The sequence below is a fragment of the Mastomys coucha genome, unplaced genomic scaffold, assembly GCF_008632895.1.
Source record: "Mastomys coucha isolate ucsf_1 unplaced genomic scaffold, UCSF_Mcou_1 pScaffold1, whole genome shotgun sequence".
NCBI lineage: Eukaryota > Metazoa > Chordata > Mammalia > Rodentia > Muridae > Mastomys > Mastomys coucha.
In genome coordinates this window covers 89,886,119-89,902,726 of record NW_022196891.1, presented here as the reverse complement: position 1 = coordinate 89,902,726, position 16,608 = coordinate 89,886,119, and the positions used below count along the sequence as shown (strand labels likewise).

Here is a 16,608-nt window from a genome sequence, read left to right as displayed (position 1 = left end):
AGGTGGGAAGGTGGGGAGGCGGGGAAGTGGGAAGGCGGGGAAGTAGGGAGGTGGGGAGCTGGCTTGGTTGGTGAACTGTTTGCTGTGTAAGCATGAAAACCTGAGTTTGATCCCCTAGGATTAGTGGTGTATAGCTGCAATCTCAGCACTAGAGGATGGAGAAAGGAGACCCTCTTGGACTCACTGGCCCATCCATCAGGCCAAACCAGCAAGGGTCAGGTTCAGTGATAGCTTCTGTCTCAGAAAATAAGGTGGAGAATTCTTGAGGAAGACACTTGATGTATGTGTTCTATGGAAGTATGTGTGTACACACATATGCACACATGTGTGCATACACATAGAGGGACATAGCTCACACATACATGTATACACAAACAATTTAGTGCAATTAATGCTATGCCAATGTGGTCTCTCTCTCTCTCTCTCTCTCTCTCTCTCTCTCTCTCTCTCAAAGCATCTTATTGTAGTGTACTCCTTTGTTACAATGTGAGGTGACACAATGCTTGCCTATGGAGGTGGATGATGGGACATTGTGATGAAGTTGGCTAGCATTTGATACTATTTACAAACTTTGTGATTCCATGTGAGTCAATTGGTTAACCAGACAGGGGAAGGAAGTAATGTGTGGGTAGTATATACAGCTTGGATACATGGCATAAAGAAGTAATTGGAAACCCAGGCAGGATGCAGTGGGTGGAGTGGGTGGCCTGAGATCCCACATGAAGCTTAGGGTAGCATGCAACTTACATCTCCCCCCCCCCCCAAAAAAAACAGGGTTTCTCTGTGTAGCCCTGGCTATCCTGGAACTCACTCTGTAGACCAGGCTGGCCTCCAACTCAGAAATCCACCTGCCTCTGCCTCCCAAGTGCTAGGATTAAAGGCATGCGCCACCATTGCCCGGTGTTTCCTGAGTTCTTTATTTCTGGATTTTTTCCCTCTGAAAGTGTGGAAAGCGGAAGTTATGGATGAGGGTAGGCTGTGGTTGTCTGCATCAGCGTTTCTTAGAAACAGGCTAAGGAGCTCTGTAAACTGCTCACAGTCGGGCGATGCAGCTGGGTTCAGCCTTCTGGGACCAGCCTTCTATTCAGGCACTGAGAGTCGGTTGCTGGCCACAGTTTGCTTTGTCATTAATATGTCATTAATAATGTCTATAGCTGATTACATAGAATACCTACAGCCCTCCTAAGGATAGGGGCTATATTTTTAATGCTTGGATATATAAAACTGATATATAAAAACATAAGCTTACATGTATCGATAAGTTACTAGACTGCGTTTTGATACGGGTATATATGATGATATTTTAAATCAGGCTGAACACAGCTATATCTTTAAATGTTTAATATTTCTTTAGGTTGAAGATGTTTATTATTTCTTTATGTTTGTCTTCCTGCACGTGATGAGTGCATGCATTTGTCTTCCTGTGCCCTGTCTTTTCCTTTAACATAGGACTGCCAATGTAACTCATGTCACAAATGATAGGACTCATTCTTCTGGTATGAACAATATTCCACGGTACACACATTATATGCTTTGTCTTTCTTACGGTCTCACTGTTGAGCTCTTAGCTTTTCTCCATCTCTGAGTGGTGTCTATGGCACGGCAGTAAGCACTGGATGTGCATTTCTCCTTAGTTCCCTTTGGATTTAGAGGCAGGAGTGGGATTTCAGAGTCATGCTTTCAGCTGTGTGGGGAACTTGTGTTCCGTAATGCTTTGGAAGTTTTCGCTCTTACCCGCAATGCACATGTGTTCACTTTTCTCCTCCACATGCAACTGTCCATTTCTGTTTGGGATCACAGCCATTCTTTCTAGTTGGGGTAGTAGCTCTCTGGTTTTGATTTTCAGTTCTATGATGATCACCAGTGCTGATATATCCCCGCACACCCAGTGGCCACCCACATCTCTTCTTTGAGAAGTGTCCACTTCAGTTTAATGTTTATTGTTAACTGGTTTGTCTTTTTTTGTTACTGAGTTCTTGGAATTCTTCATGTAATCTGGTCAGCTGGACAGTCTGAAACATTTTCTCTTTCTGTAGGTTGTTTCTTTGGTCCGATCATTGTTTTCTTTATTGAGGAGAAATGTTTATCCTGGTGTAATCCTGTATGTCTGTTTGAGCATTTGCTTCTCATATTTTGGGGTCTTGTCTAAAAATATCCATAATGATCTCAACATCCTGTATTTTTTTCTACAATTTTCATGTCTAACAGTTAAGCCTTGTCTACATTTGAGTTCTTGAAGTTAGCAATCAATACATATCTATTTTCCTTTTCCAGGAGAATATCCAGTTTTCTAGGTACCATTTGTTGAGAGGGTCTCAATTTCCCACTGTGTGTACCTTGGTAAAAGACTAGTTAGTCCACTGGTCTCTGTGTCTCTTAGGTAACGCCATGTTCTTTGGATGGCTATAGCTTTGTCGTGTGTTTTGAAGCCAGATAGTATACCTTCTCGATTGTCCATCTTTCACCACGATGGCTATTTGGAGTGCTTTTTAGTTCCAAACAAATTTTATATATTTTTCTAGCTATGTGAACAATTCCATTGGTGTTTTGATAGGAAGTACACCGAGCCTTACTTTGAGTAGTATGGGCATTGTAACGATATTGATCCTTCTAGTCCTTGAAAATGGCATATCTTTCTGTCCCTCCTTCCCTCCTTCCTTCCCTTCCTCTCTTCCCCTTTCTTTTCCCTCCCTTTCCTTCCTTTCTCTCCCTCTTCAGTTTAACTCATACTGTTTTGTAGTTTTTATCGTCAAAGTCTTTATGACTTTGGTAAAACTTATTTTTTGTACCTATTGTAAATGTTGTTGATTTCTTGATTTTATTCTTTTTTGTTGTTGTTGTTGTTGTTGTTGTTGTTGTTGTTGTTGTTGTTGTTTTGAGACAGGGTTTCTCTGTGTAGCCCTGGCTGTCATGGAACTCACTCTGTAGACCAGGCTGGCCTCGAACTCAGAAATATGCCTGCCTCTGCCTCCCAAGTGCTGGGATCAAAGGCATGCGCCACCACCGCCTGGCTTTTGATTTTTATTCTGATAACATATCGTTGTTGTGTATAACTGGCTTGTCGTATGGGAACTGAACTGAGTGAGATGGACAAGCACTCTAGTGCTGTGCTGTGTGCCTAGCCCTGTGTGTTGGGAATTTTTTTTTTTTTTTGTCCCTATAGCCTTCTGAATTTGATGACTGGTTTTACCAGGTTCTTTTGTTGTTGTTGTTGTTGTTGTTGTTTGATTTTGCAGTTCTTGATCTCTGAAGCCAAGGTAATATTATTTTCAGACAATGACAACTTGTCCAATTTGGATCTAATGTTTTTCCTCTTGACTGAGGGCTCTGACTAGAATGTCAAGAACTATATCTTATTTACGTCCCTCTTCCTCCCCTCCATGAGATATGCCAGCTGTTGTTTAATTACATATGGCATTTTTATGTGGAGGCATGTTCCTCATATCTCTAGTTCGTTTAGCTGGTAGAGCTGAGAGGCATCTCTCTCCAGCCCTTGACTGACATAACACTATTTGACCACTTCTATGGCTCATGAAGGGCTTCTTATATAAGATCGTGCAGCTTCATTCAGGAGCTGACAATTCAAAAGGTCACCCATCCACCCCACACTCCTGTGTCCTGTGCGACACAGAGATGGCCTGATGACAGTAACACTGAGTGGCCTAAGTGGACAAGGTGCTTAGTAACCCCCATGTTTTAGCCATCCAGGCTGGGCTTTGAGTATCTGTCATCTGATAGTCAGGAAAAGCTCATACCAAGGTCTCTACAAAGTAGCATGCCATGGTTGGGTGAGGACTGTGTCCACATATGTAATGTAGAAGACAAATATCAGATGTGAAATGTTTAAATGTTTAGTTAAAAGATAAAACACAAAGTTTTATGTAGTTTATAAAATTCATATTTTAAAATCTTCTGTCATCAAAAGAAAGAAAAACATACAACGTTTATGAATCGTATGTAGAGAGATAACTTTGGGAAGGAGGCATCTCATGGCCGTTGGAGGAAGATGTCACTATTTGTCTTGTTTTGTTTTGTTTTTATGAAGCCAGTGGTGTTCAAGTCTCTACTGTTGATTAGCCCAGAGACTTACAAAGGGCACCGAGTCTTGTAAATCTTTGCTTTTGATCTGCTGTATGGGGCCAGTACTATGGCACATTGTCAGGTAAACACAAACATCAGGGTATTATATATAAAATGTAGCTAATTATTTGAGTTTATCTTTTGAGAAGATTCCCCCTGCTCACCTTCACCCTTCTCCAGGCAATGCTTGGTGCCAGGGAGGGGGATATAAGGAGGCCATCGGTTTTAGTAACTCCTTCTACTGCTGGGACAGAATGTCTGACACAAACAGCTTACAGGAGGAGGGGTTATTCTGGATCATGGATCAGGGCACACAGTCTATCATGGCAGGAAGGCATGGTGGCCAGAGTGCCTCAACATTGTAGTTGTGGAGTCTGAGGGGCTAGTTACATCGAGTTGGTATTTGGGAAGCAGTAGAAAGCTTGGGCCAGAGCTAACACTGGACTCCAGAAACTCACTCTCTCCTAAGACTCCATGACCTCCTCAAACAGCCACCAGCTGGGAGCTAAGTGTTCAAATTCCCCAGCCCATGGGTGACATTTCACACTCAGCCTGTAACACCCACTGTGGTCTCTGCCCTGAAGATCTTATAGAAAGCTGTAATATGCTACTTACTTGCAAAATAACGTGACTATTTTGGCATGGGCATTTAGAAGAACTTTAAGAGAGTATGACATTTAGGCGATGCTTTGAAGAAAGGTAGAATTTTGACAGACAAAATTGAGGATATAGAACCATTAGCACAGGGATGAATGGTGGCAAAGAACTAGGGAATGGCTGCCCTAGTTTGATGGTCACTGCTGTGATAAACACCACAAACAAAAGCAACTTGGGGAGGGAAGGATTTATTTAGCATCCACACCACATCACAGCCCGTCACTGAGAGAAGAAACTAGAGACAGGAACAGAGGCTGAGATCCTGGAGGACACAGCTTGCTCATCCTGCTTTCTTATATAATCCAGCACTTGCCCAGGGGTACTCAGCCCACAGTGGGATGGGCCCTCCCCATGTCAATCAGAACATCTTCATTTTGTCTCTATATGAGCCACACTTTATGTAATGTGGAAATTGGGTTCCAAGAGGGGCTATCCCATGAATGAACATTCTAAGAGGCAGGAAGTGGAATGGACCAGGCCATTAACAGCTGTTTACATTAAAGGCAGTAACTAGATTTGAAACAGTACTAGGAAGATTTTAGTTACTATAACAAAATAACAGAGTCAGTCTACTTAAAAAGTGGAAGAGCTTGTTTTACTTCAGTCTGTGGTTGCATGGTCCCATGATATTTGGGCCTATGTTGAGGGAGTGCATGGCAAAGAAAGTTGCTGAGTTCATGGTGACTGGAAAATGAGAGAATGAGAAAACATGTTAGAAAGAATGAGAGCAGAATGAGGAGAGCAAGAGAGTAGAAGAAAGAGGAAGGGAGAAGGGGAGGGCCTGGGATCTCAGTATCCTTCTCTAGAGTGTGCCTAATGACCTAACTTCCTCCTTTCTAGATTATGTCCTAATGACCTAACTCCCTCCCTTCTAGATTATGCCCCAATGACCTATTTTTCTCCCTTCTAGAGTATGCCCCAATGATCTAACTTCCTTCCTTCTAAATTATGCTCCAATGACCTAACTTACTCCCTTCTATAGCATGCCCCAGTGACCTAATTTTCTCCCTTATAGATTCTGTCCTAACTTCCTTCCTTCTAGATTGTATCCAATGACCTAACTTCCTCTCATCTCTTAAAAGCACAACCACCTACCAGTAATGCTACCAGCTGGCAACTGACGCTTTAAAATACAAGCTTTGGGGGCACACATCTAACTCATAGCACAGTACCCTCTGTGCTATGACCTGTTCCATCTTACCACTGATGGGTGAGAGGCAAGGTCACGTCACAGAAGAGCATGTTGGGAGAGGTGTTGTTACCCTTGTTGGGAAATAATGTGTGCCATTCCTCCCTTAGCTTCCATGCAGAATTAACTTTCATGTCATTTCCTCTTGATTGTTAGTTGGTAGGTGTAAACCCCAGGAAGGTGTGAGCACCCATTCATGTGTATCAAGCACCTAGAACCAGGCCTGGCACATAGCACACAATATGAAGTAGGTGTTCTGAGCCGCTGTGTCCAGATTGTTTCCTGCTGTGGTGCCATGAGTTCTAATACTGCTCTGTTTTATTTTCCTCTAGTGCTCCACAGGCAGGCACCTCAATTCTGTACCCCTGTGTTTCTCGGAGTGCAGTAGGGAATTGGTACTCAGTAAAAATGCTAAATGAATAAGACAAGGTCAACTAGAGCTGGGCTCTGAAGGATAATGGGATTTTTGCTAAGAAAAGGAGGGGCAGGGTGGAAGGAAAGGACGAGTGAGGCTGTAATGAAACCGACTGTGAGGCCTCGGAGTCTGGCCCACCTGAGTTGGCCTCTAGTCTGCAGCCCAGCACTCCTCCACATGCTTGCTGAATATGCAGATGTCAAGCATACAATCCAATGTATAGATTTTTTTTAAAGGAAAATGAGTAAGATTAGAGAAAAATCAATAACTCTTGCTGAGATAATATCTTAAAAACAAGCTTAGTGATGACACAAGTATTAACATACATTCAGATTCTGCATTTTTGAACTTGCTGAGAACTTATTCGGTTTTTATATTCTAACAAGGGCAAGTTCTGCAGTTTACATTCGGATGTTGCTTTCTCGCTAGTTATATGTCCAAGGGAGTCTGGCAGAATCCTTCGGTTTGACCTGAATGAAGCCTTGGACTATATCTTACGAGGGAAGGCTAAGGTTTTGGTTAAGGGGAAACGAAGCAGGTGTCCCATTCCTTTGGCTCCTGTGAAGCCCAAGTGTGGTGGTAGAGGGTCAATCCACAGGCACAAACAGGACTGTTCAGAAATTAACAGAATATTTACAAACATGATGCTATAAAAAGCACCATGCTCTTTCCCTTATTTGTTTCTAAACCAGTCAGTAAAATGTCAAGGAAAGGTCTAATTCATCCTTTCATACATTTAAAACTTTTTTTTGTATGTTTGTATATGTGCACATCTTGTATGTTGAAAGGGGTCTCTCACTTTCCCAGGACTCACTGGCTCATCGACATACTGTAGCTAGCCAGCTTGACTTGGGGGTCTATCTCCATCTCCTGAATGCTTTGAATTGCAGGCATTCATGTGGTGCTGAGGATACAAATTCAGCCACTCATGCCTGCATAGTGAGCACTTTACTGAGCCACCATCCCAGTCTCATGCATCTTGACTTTGTTTTAGATAGGCTCTCATTAGGCAGATCTGGGTGGACTAGAACTTGCTATGTTGACTTGGCTGTCCTTAATCTCATAGACACCCATCTGCCTCTTCCTCTGCCTCCTGAGTACTGGGGTTAAGGGTGTGTGTACCATTACCCCCTGCCCTCCTTAATCCACTAGAAATACTCACCAGCAGGTAAATAGAGCTTGTGTTGCCTGGTTATAAGTACACGTGGCACGTATTTTTCATCCATACTGGAGTAAAAAGAAACCCCAATTATCTTCAGTTAGATCTGGCCACAGTTAAACACCTACACAGAATCTTTTCTTTATCCTTGTTGTTTATGAAAAGTACCAATCAAAGATGAGATTTTAAGCAGACGATGACAACTCTGAGAGAGGCAGACTCAGCTGCTGGTTTTAACTCCTAAGCCTCAGAACATCGCCTGTAAGAAACAGTGTCAGAACTGAAGTCAGGACTGGAGACGTGAAGCATCTCTCCTCCTGAGCTGGCCTGCTGCTAACCAGGCCCAGAACATTCCCCTGCTTCCTGCCGTGGGTGGCCTTGTGTTAAGCATTCCCTAGAAACCACCCGACCTGATGCTGCCACCCAGACACCCAGAGGCCCTGGGCACCACTAAGATGAGCCAGTAAGTGGTAGAGAGATGGAAGAGTGAAAGAGGCAGAATAGTGAGTGCCCACTGAAGAGAGGCAGAACTGGAGACTCAGAGCTGGAGACTCGAGGGTGGTGGAGAAAAACCGGATGTGAGAGCTAGTGCTCCTGCCTGAGTCCCTGGTGAGGTTGTGGCCTATGCCGTGTCAGGGCTCATGGCCCTAGAGTGGGAGTCTGTTATCACCAAAGGGCAGGTGCATGTTCCTGGTCTGGGCTGCTGCCTGGAACCATGCTGAGGGTTGTGCAGAGCTGGCCCCACCCCTTACCAGCTGCAGCACTCAGGAGAGCAGCCTCACACCTTGCCTGGGAAGCACAGTTGAACTGGCCCTGATGGTGTATATGCAGGAGAGCTGGCCCTGCTCATTGCTGGCTGTGGCGGTCTGGTGAGCTGGCTCTGCCCTTTGCCAGGGCTGTGCTGGAGAGCTGTTGGGAATAGGAGAGCTGTCAGGCAGACCAACTCAGCTACCACTCAGGGCTTTGAGTTGACTCACCTCAACATCTGCTCTATCTATGAACTGCTGGAGCATTTGAAGGGGCCAGCCCTACAGACCCAAAGCTTTGAGATCTCTCAGCACAGGGTATCAACAGGATATCTGACAGGAGTCCCAGTGAGGGTCCAGTATTGATATAGCAGAAGCCAGAGGCCTTGAAACACCAATGACTCATTGCAATGAACTTTTGCAAGTAAAGCTGCTTGGGCAAAAGGATATACTGTGTGACACACCATGAGACACTGCAGCTTCCACAGTGAGATTCTTGTTTGCTTGTTGTTTGTTTTCTTTTGGAGGGAGGTTGCAAGGATGGAGGGTAGATGTGGAGGGATGGGGAGATGAATGGGGTTGGGGCGCAATATGTGAATTCACAAAGAATAAAGAGTTCATTAAAAAGCAAAGTGGCACCATCAGGATGGCTTATGGGTAAAAAGCACTTGCTATCTAGTCCAATGACCTGAGTTCAATCCCAGAAAACTGACTCCTGCAAGTTGCCCTCTGACCTCCATGTACATACACAGATACACACATACAAATGAATAAATAAGTGTAAAACAAAACCCACAGGGATGGTGCATGAGAAAAGACATTCAACCAGAAATGGATACACACAGACTCACACACACACTCCCCCACCACTCACACACTCACACACAGGCACCCTCACCTTCTCACACAAACTTATACATACATATGCACACTCTCATGTACACACTCTCACACATACTCACAGAAACACTAATACATATATCCTCTCACACATTCTGACACACACTCCCACACTGACCACACTCTCACACACATACACATGCTCACACATACACACCCCCACTTCCCCAGGTGCTTGCACCACATGGAAAGCAAGCTGCTCTTGCTTACACAAAAGCCACAGTCAAGAGATTTCCTGTATATGTTGTGGAGGACATCAGGAAGTCAGGTTATATCAAACCAGAGAAAATCTCTGCTGTGGTCTCAGACACCATCTGATGGCCGTGTTAGGTTTTTAGGTTGTGGAAGCGAGTGGTCTGATAAGTTATGTCCCCCACATTTTCTGGAGGTGGACCATGAATGGATACTTCTGGGACTATGGTTTATTAAGCAATCTGGCTCTGGATCAGCAACATTCTAAGTCTTCAACAGTTCTGCCACAGCTGATCATTCGGTCTTGTAGACTCTTTATCAGAGATGTGGCTTGCGTTCTGGGACTTCAGCTCAAGGCGAGACATCGATTTTCTATAAGATGGAGTAATGTTCTGCTGTATGGGTCCACCATAACTCGGTCCTAGTAGGCAATCTTGTTACTTGCTGACTTAGTTACTTTTTTGTTGCTGTGATAAATACATCCTAGGATGAGCAAGACATCTGGAAGGAAGAATTTATGTGGGCTTATGGTTCCAGAAAGCTAGAGTCAATGATGCTGGGAAAAGCATGGAAGTGGGAGGCAGTGGCCACAGAGGGGGGAAGCCGAGTATTCACAGCTTGGATCCCAAGCGAGAAACATAGTGAGCCAGAAGGACATGGCTCTTCATTCTCAAACCTACTCCAGTGAAATATGTCTCCCAGTGAGGCTATACCTCCTAACCTTCCCCAGATAAGACCGACAAGGGACCAAGTGCAATGCCCGAGACTGTGGAAGGCGAGGAGACTGGTGGAGAAGCAGGGCAGTCCCAGGAGCCTGCTGTCTTACACTGCTATAGCTGACGGGTCCCCTTGCTTTGCAGGAGGACTGGCGCTGGCCCAAGTGCTCTTCTTCTATGTGAAGTACTTGGTGCTCTTTGGTGTCCCGGCTCTGCTCCTGCGCCTGGATGGACTGACACCGCCATCCCTTCCCCGCTGCGTGAGCACCATGTTCAGCTTTACTGGGATGTGGAGGTCAGTCTCATGGTTTGCTTAAGTCCTGGGGGGTGTCTGCTGGGCTTGGCTGGCTTTGGAAAGTTTGGCTACTGTTCTTCCCCTTCACTGAAACGTGTTTGGAGCTGCATATTCTTTATCCTGCTAATACGATGGAGGTCTCTGCTTTCTGACCCTCGAGAGGTTTTCAGGTTATGGAAGTAAATGAGGCAAGAGAGACTGTTTGGCACCCCCACTCCCACCCCACAAGACTATGTCAGGATGGTTTCTTACTAGGGACAGTATACTAGTCACGTGTGTCATGGCTGTGATAAAAGACCCTGACCAAAGCAATTCATGGGGAAAGGCTTCATTTCAGTTCACTGACTGAGTATGAAGTCCATTATGGCAGGAAGTCCTAGGGGTAGGAACTTGGAAGGCAGCTGGTCATGTTACATCTACAACCATGAAGCAGAGAGCAGTGCATGCTGGTACTCAGCTGGCCTTTTCCTTTCTATGCAATCCAAGACCTAACCCAAGGAATGGAGCCACAGACTTTTAAAGTGGGTCTTCCCACCCCACTTAGCCCATTGAAGATAGTGTGCCTGCAGGCTTATCTCCTAGATGAACTTGGATATGCTCATGTTGACAAACGTCACCACAGACATGCTGTGAGGTCCTCCTTACTCTGCTCTCTTTGAAGATGACTGTGTGAGTCACACTGTTAACTAAAGACGGCCTGAATGTGATAGCTCAGGGCAGCACTCAATGTCATTCATTTATCTCAGCCCTTCTGCTCCAGTCTTCCTATCTTTTCAGTAATAATAATAAGAGGGTGTGTAATCTGTCCCCAGAAGTTCTTTTGAAGATGAGGCAAGCCACAGTGGATATTTCCAGATGTCAGCTCCCAGTATGTGTTCCTGTGTGAGGTTTTGGGTGATGGCTCGTGACTGATGTTCTTGAGTTTTCTGTCTCTGATTTTGTCCCGCAAACTTAGGATTAGCCTAGAATTTTTGTTCCTAAAGATCCCCCAAGTTCCTTGTCATTTCTGATGATTGTTTTCCAAAAGGACTTGTTTGCTTCAATGTTTTTCTGAGCATGTCCGGTGTGTAGCAAGGGTCAGGATTGCTTCTGTAATTGCAGACCTCCCCCCCGCCCCTACCTGGGGAGGCTCAGAGCTGTGCAGGTTGGGAGAGGGGGCACTGGTTCATCAAGGGGGCATTGGTACCTACTTAAAACTTGCTCTTTGCCCCCTTGCTTGTCTTTCTCTAGTTCTGGCCTTGCTCAGAGTTGTAGATATGAGATCCAAGACAGAAGTAGCAGGCGAATCTAGTGAATGTCCCTGTATCCAGTGGAGCTCTTCTGAAGGACCCAGGCAGCATGCAACATTGCTGTGTGGGCACTTGTGGAATCACCTGGCTTCTTTATGCACAGTTTAGTTGAGTTCCAGCTTGCTTTATGGAGTTTCTTCTAGTTATTGAAGGATTGTCAAGCAGTTCCCTCATATTTCCTTCATTACTTAACCAAGCTCCAGGCTGTCTTTTTTAATGGCGAGACTGGGGAAAGCTGGCAAAGAGGCTCTTCTCAGGGCTGGAAAGTAGTTTTTGTTAGGATGAACCTCACTGGAAGCTGTTATAATGAACGGCTTAGAAAGGTCACTTCCTCAGCCAATGGTGGGACCAAGGGTGATTTGGGAACACATCATAGGAATATGGTGGGAGCCCCGCATGGTTCCTCTGCTTCTCCGTTGTGACCATCTGCACTAATGTACTTGGAAAGGACATTTCCTGGGGGCTTCTACAGGGTCAGCTGGTGTGGTAACCATGGTGACCAGGCCAATTTCCTTGTCCATACACTGGTGGCCACAAAATTGCTGTGTTTCATACAGTGAAACAGAATGGCTGTCTGTTTTTGTTTTATTTAATCAAAAATTTAAAAAGTTTTTTTTTAAACATTTTAAGTGTGTGTGTGTGTGTCTGTCTATCTGTCTGTCTGTGTATAGTTATGTGTATAAGAGTGCAGGTGCCCTTGGAGGCAAGAAGATACCTGGCACTGGATACAGATAGTTGTGACCCATGTGGTGTGAGTACTTGGAAACACATTTTTTTTGTCCCCTTGAAGAGCAATCTTCACTTTGAACTGATGAGCCATCTCTTCAGCTCCCTTATTTAACTTATTTTTTGCCCAAGAAATATCCTCAATTTATGTAAGCCACAAAGATGGAGAAAACATTGTCATCATCAGAACAGATGGTTGCTCGGTGGAGGTTCCAATGTGTGACTCCTTGGAGCAATGAGGATCTGAAAGGCAAGGCATGTTCAGGAGCACTTGGCAAGAACAACCAACCAACAAACTAATAGATTCTCTTCTAGGGCTGCTTTGGGCTCCCATTCTAACTTCTGTAGCATGCAAGACCGGGAAGTTCCTTGGGTTTTTGTAGGTTTTATTGATTTAAGCAAATGCTCATGTGTATGTGTGCCTATGTGAATTTATGTACTCTGTGTACATGCTGGTGACCGAGGAGACCGGGGTGGGTGAGGGGCATCTGATCCCCGGGACTGGAGTTACTGGTGTTTGTAACCTCTTGGTGTACAAGCTGCTTGATATGGGTTCAAGGACCTGAACCTGGCTCCTCCTGTAGAGGTGTTCTTACCTACAGGGTCTGCCCAGCCCTGTGTTTGGTTTTGTTGTTTTGTTATTGAGACAAGGTGTTACCATGTAGCCTACTCTGGTTTTGAAATCAGCTTCTTAATTGGCAGGCAACAAGTTTCTTCCCAGTTTGCTAGCTATACTTAGAAGTGCTGAGTCTTTTCATGTTAAACACCCAGATTTCAGAATCTAAGTGAGCATCTGAGCCATGGTGTCCAGAGCAAGTCTCAGGAGAGGCTTTTTAATTGAAAAAGAACAAAGATGCTGGCTATCTTTGTGCCATTTGCAGAATGTCTCTTCCTCACTGGGAGGCTTTCAGTGTTGTGTGTTGGTGTGCACATATGTCTGGTGTATTTGTGTGCTTGTGTGGTGTATGTGTATGTGTATACATGTGAATGTCTGTGTAGTGTATGTGCATGTGAGTGCACATGTATGTTCACTCATGTGGAGGCCAGAGGTAAATGTTGGGTGTCTTCCCCGACTGCTCTCCATCACTGATTAGCCAGACTGACTGGCTCTGGGGATCTGTCTGCCTCTGCCTCCCATGTATTACAGTTGCAGACATACATGGCTGTACCCAGCTTTGTTCTGTGGTGCTGGGGTTGTCCTGCTTGTATGGGTCTCCCCACCATCTCTCTAGAACTGGCGTATAGTGTTCCATGTTCCTCTCTGAGTACATGGTCTATTAAAGGCAGGCAAGTTGTGAAGTTGTGATGTCTGGTATTCAACTTCACTCTGATGTTTCTGGGCTGCAACCCAAGACTGGCTCCCTCTAACTGAGTCTAAGAAGAATTTAGTCAGGAACAGAGCAGAAAGCTGGTGGGGCCATGGTGTTTGTTAGGTTATGGGAGAGGGAAGAGGTCTATAACAATCTCCTGGAGGTTACTGAGTGACCCTCAACCCTCTGGAAGTAGATACTGAATGAGGTTTAGAATTAGCGATGAGGTGGATATCAGTGCACCACCTTACATGCCTAACAGGAGATTGGCTAACCACATCATCTTTTGGTGCATTTCTCATTGAAGGACCCTGATGTTGTCAGCCTGCAGTGCCATTGGATTCTGAGCTTTGTGTCATAGGACAGATGACGTTGGCCATTGGCAGACAGGATGGTTTAAATTGTCCATGAAGAATTGCTGCTCCTCTGACTACCCATCCCGCTGTTCTGTTCACTCCTATCTCTGGGTTCCCTCCTTCATGGGTCCTGTTGAGATATTTGCAAAAATATATTGCAAAGCTCCAAGGAGTGGCTGTATTCCCCTGGTGTGAGTTTTCTGTGGTCCTCTGGAGCTGAGAAATTGAAATTTCTATGGTTTATATCTAGGTTTCATGTTTTAATTTAGAAGAGCTGAGATCTCTAATGAGTATCTTTGGCCACGAGTCATTAAGGATGGCATTGCATGTCTAAGGTTGCATATTAACATTCTGATTGTGTCCCGTGATTTGATTTCTAGCTATGGAGGTGAAGTGTGTGATGTGATAGGGTTTCCCACAGTGGCTGGTGAGTTATGGGTCAATTTCAGTTATCTCAAGAATCTGAGTCAGCTTGCCTTCCACACTGCTTGAATTATGATGCTTTCGGGACTCTGCAGGCGAATTCATGTATCATCCGTTATCCCAGAGGAATCCGGGTAGTAGTTGATGGGGCTAGATTTTAACATGTGAATTCATCTTTAGGCAGAGGAGGAGGAAGAGGAGGAAGAATAGGAGGAGGAAGGGGGGGCTGAGCCCTATTCTCTCAGTGGGGCATCAATTTTCCACATGGTAGGTCATTAGAAGAATTTAGTTCTCTAGGTGGGGTGCTGGCTCTTCTGTGAAGCAGATGATGAACCCACTGATGAACTGTTGGGTCTTCGAGCCTCCTGCCTTTGAATAATGCTTAGTCTGCATTCATAGGGCAGGTGGTGGGCATGGAGATGGTGAGCTGTATGCCACAGTCTCCCAGCTTCACTGATGTAAAACAAAGACTAGATGGACTGGAAGAGGCAAAGGTGGAACAGAATGTGTTCTCAAGTGCTCACTCCATCCAGAGGAACCCAGGTCTCCAAGAGCTTGCTCTTCACCAGCCGTGAAGTTGTTTATTTCTCTGGGCCAATTATTCTGTGTCTAAAACAAGGACTTGCCCTTTAGGATAACGTGATGACTTATGGAAATGAGCATATAGTAGGCCCCCAGGAAGTGATAACTTTTTACTTTTTTAGCTGGAGCTGTTGTAAGCCTGACAAAGCCAGAGGTGACCTGGAGGGCCAGGCCCTGCAACTATGAGTGCCGAGGGGGCTGGCTAAGCCAAGACTTCATCCAGCTGGGAACCAGAGAAGCCATGATTCAAAAGAGTAGGCAGAGCGTGAGCCCACAGATGTCTATGTTCTTGTTCACCAGCCCAGCCACATGGAAAAAGAGGTGGCTATCAGTGTCCCACCGCATTCTGCTACTCATGTGATTTTTCAAGTTAGTGGCCTGGGTCCACCTCCTTTTTTTCTGAGACCCTAAAATGGGCTGATCTCAGTGCTTGCTTTGGCAAGCTACTGTGAGGGTTAGTGGAGACCAGACCCTCAGGCAGTGGACACAGGACAAACAAACAGGAAAATATTAGCTCAGTGTCATGGGTACAGATAGAGCCAAGGGTACACTGTGACTTTTTACTTTCCCATTGAGGAAAGCCTGGAAGGGTGAGTGGCTGCAGGTATGGAAAGCAGGTGGAAGATGTGGATTTCAAATGGAAGCACTGTGGTCCAGGGTCTGCCCAGGCATTGAATATTATTGTTAATGAACACCATTTGCAACAGTGTTATTATTAATGAACACATTCAAACAGTGTCCAGCCATGGACACTGCACCTCACCTGTCTCACTTCATTCACCCAACTCTTCTCTCTCTGATCCTCACTCACTAGACTCGGTAAACTCATTTTCTTTCTTCATTTTTAAAACCCCGTTCTGTTTCGTCTGAACACAAACTTCCATAGATCAAAGTGGGAAGGAAATGCAGTCGACTACCATTTTGTTTTGCTTCCCAGTTTGTTTGGCTTCGAAGGCTGTCCTTTCCATTTCCCTTGTGTGGAAGAGTTTTCGGGACCTCTACAAGCTCCACAGTTGACTGAAGGCTTCTAGAGTAAGAAGCTGCGTGACACAGGGAACACCAGGTGTACTGGCTGGTTTTGTGTGTCAACTTGACACGAACTAGAGTTATCACAGAGAAAGGAGCCTCCCTTGAGGAAATGCCTCCATGAGATCCAGCTCAAGGCATTTTTCTCTATTAGTGATTAAAAGGGGAGGGCCCAGCCCATTGTGGGTGGTGCCATCCCTGGGCTGGTGGTCCTGGGTTCTATAACAAAGCAAGCTGAGCAAGACAGGGGAAACAAGCTTGTGAGCAACGCCTTTACATGGCCTCTGTATCAGCTCCTGCCCCCAAGTTCCTCCCCTCTGTGAGTTCCTGTCCTGACTTCCTTTGGTGATGAACAGCAATGTGGAAGTGTAAGCTGAATAAACCCTTTCCTCCCCAACTTGCTTCTTGGTCATGATGTTTTGTGCAGGAATACAAACCCTAAGACACCAGGTGTTCTTCATGTGGAGGGCATTGGTTGCCAGTCTTTTCTTTTTTTCTATTTTTTTATTAGATGTTTTCTTTATTTACAATATCTCCTTTCCCAGAT

General features: G+C 45.1%; 1 protein-coding gene across 2 annotated transcripts in view; it reads left to right on the top strand.

Moving 5' to 3' along the window:
* The window catches only part of Hhat (hedgehog acyltransferase), a 268,740-nt gene that overhangs the window by 75,235 nt on the left and 176,897 nt on the right, over nucleotides 1-16,608 (top strand). For both annotated transcript variants that reach the window (XM_031339371.1, XM_031339361.1), the window contains exon 8: nucleotides 10,199-10,349. In XM_031339371.1, the coding sequence (XP_031195231.1) occupies nucleotides 10,199-10,349 (151 nt within the window). The remainder of the gene's footprint in view (nucleotides 1-10,198; nucleotides 10,350-16,608) is intronic.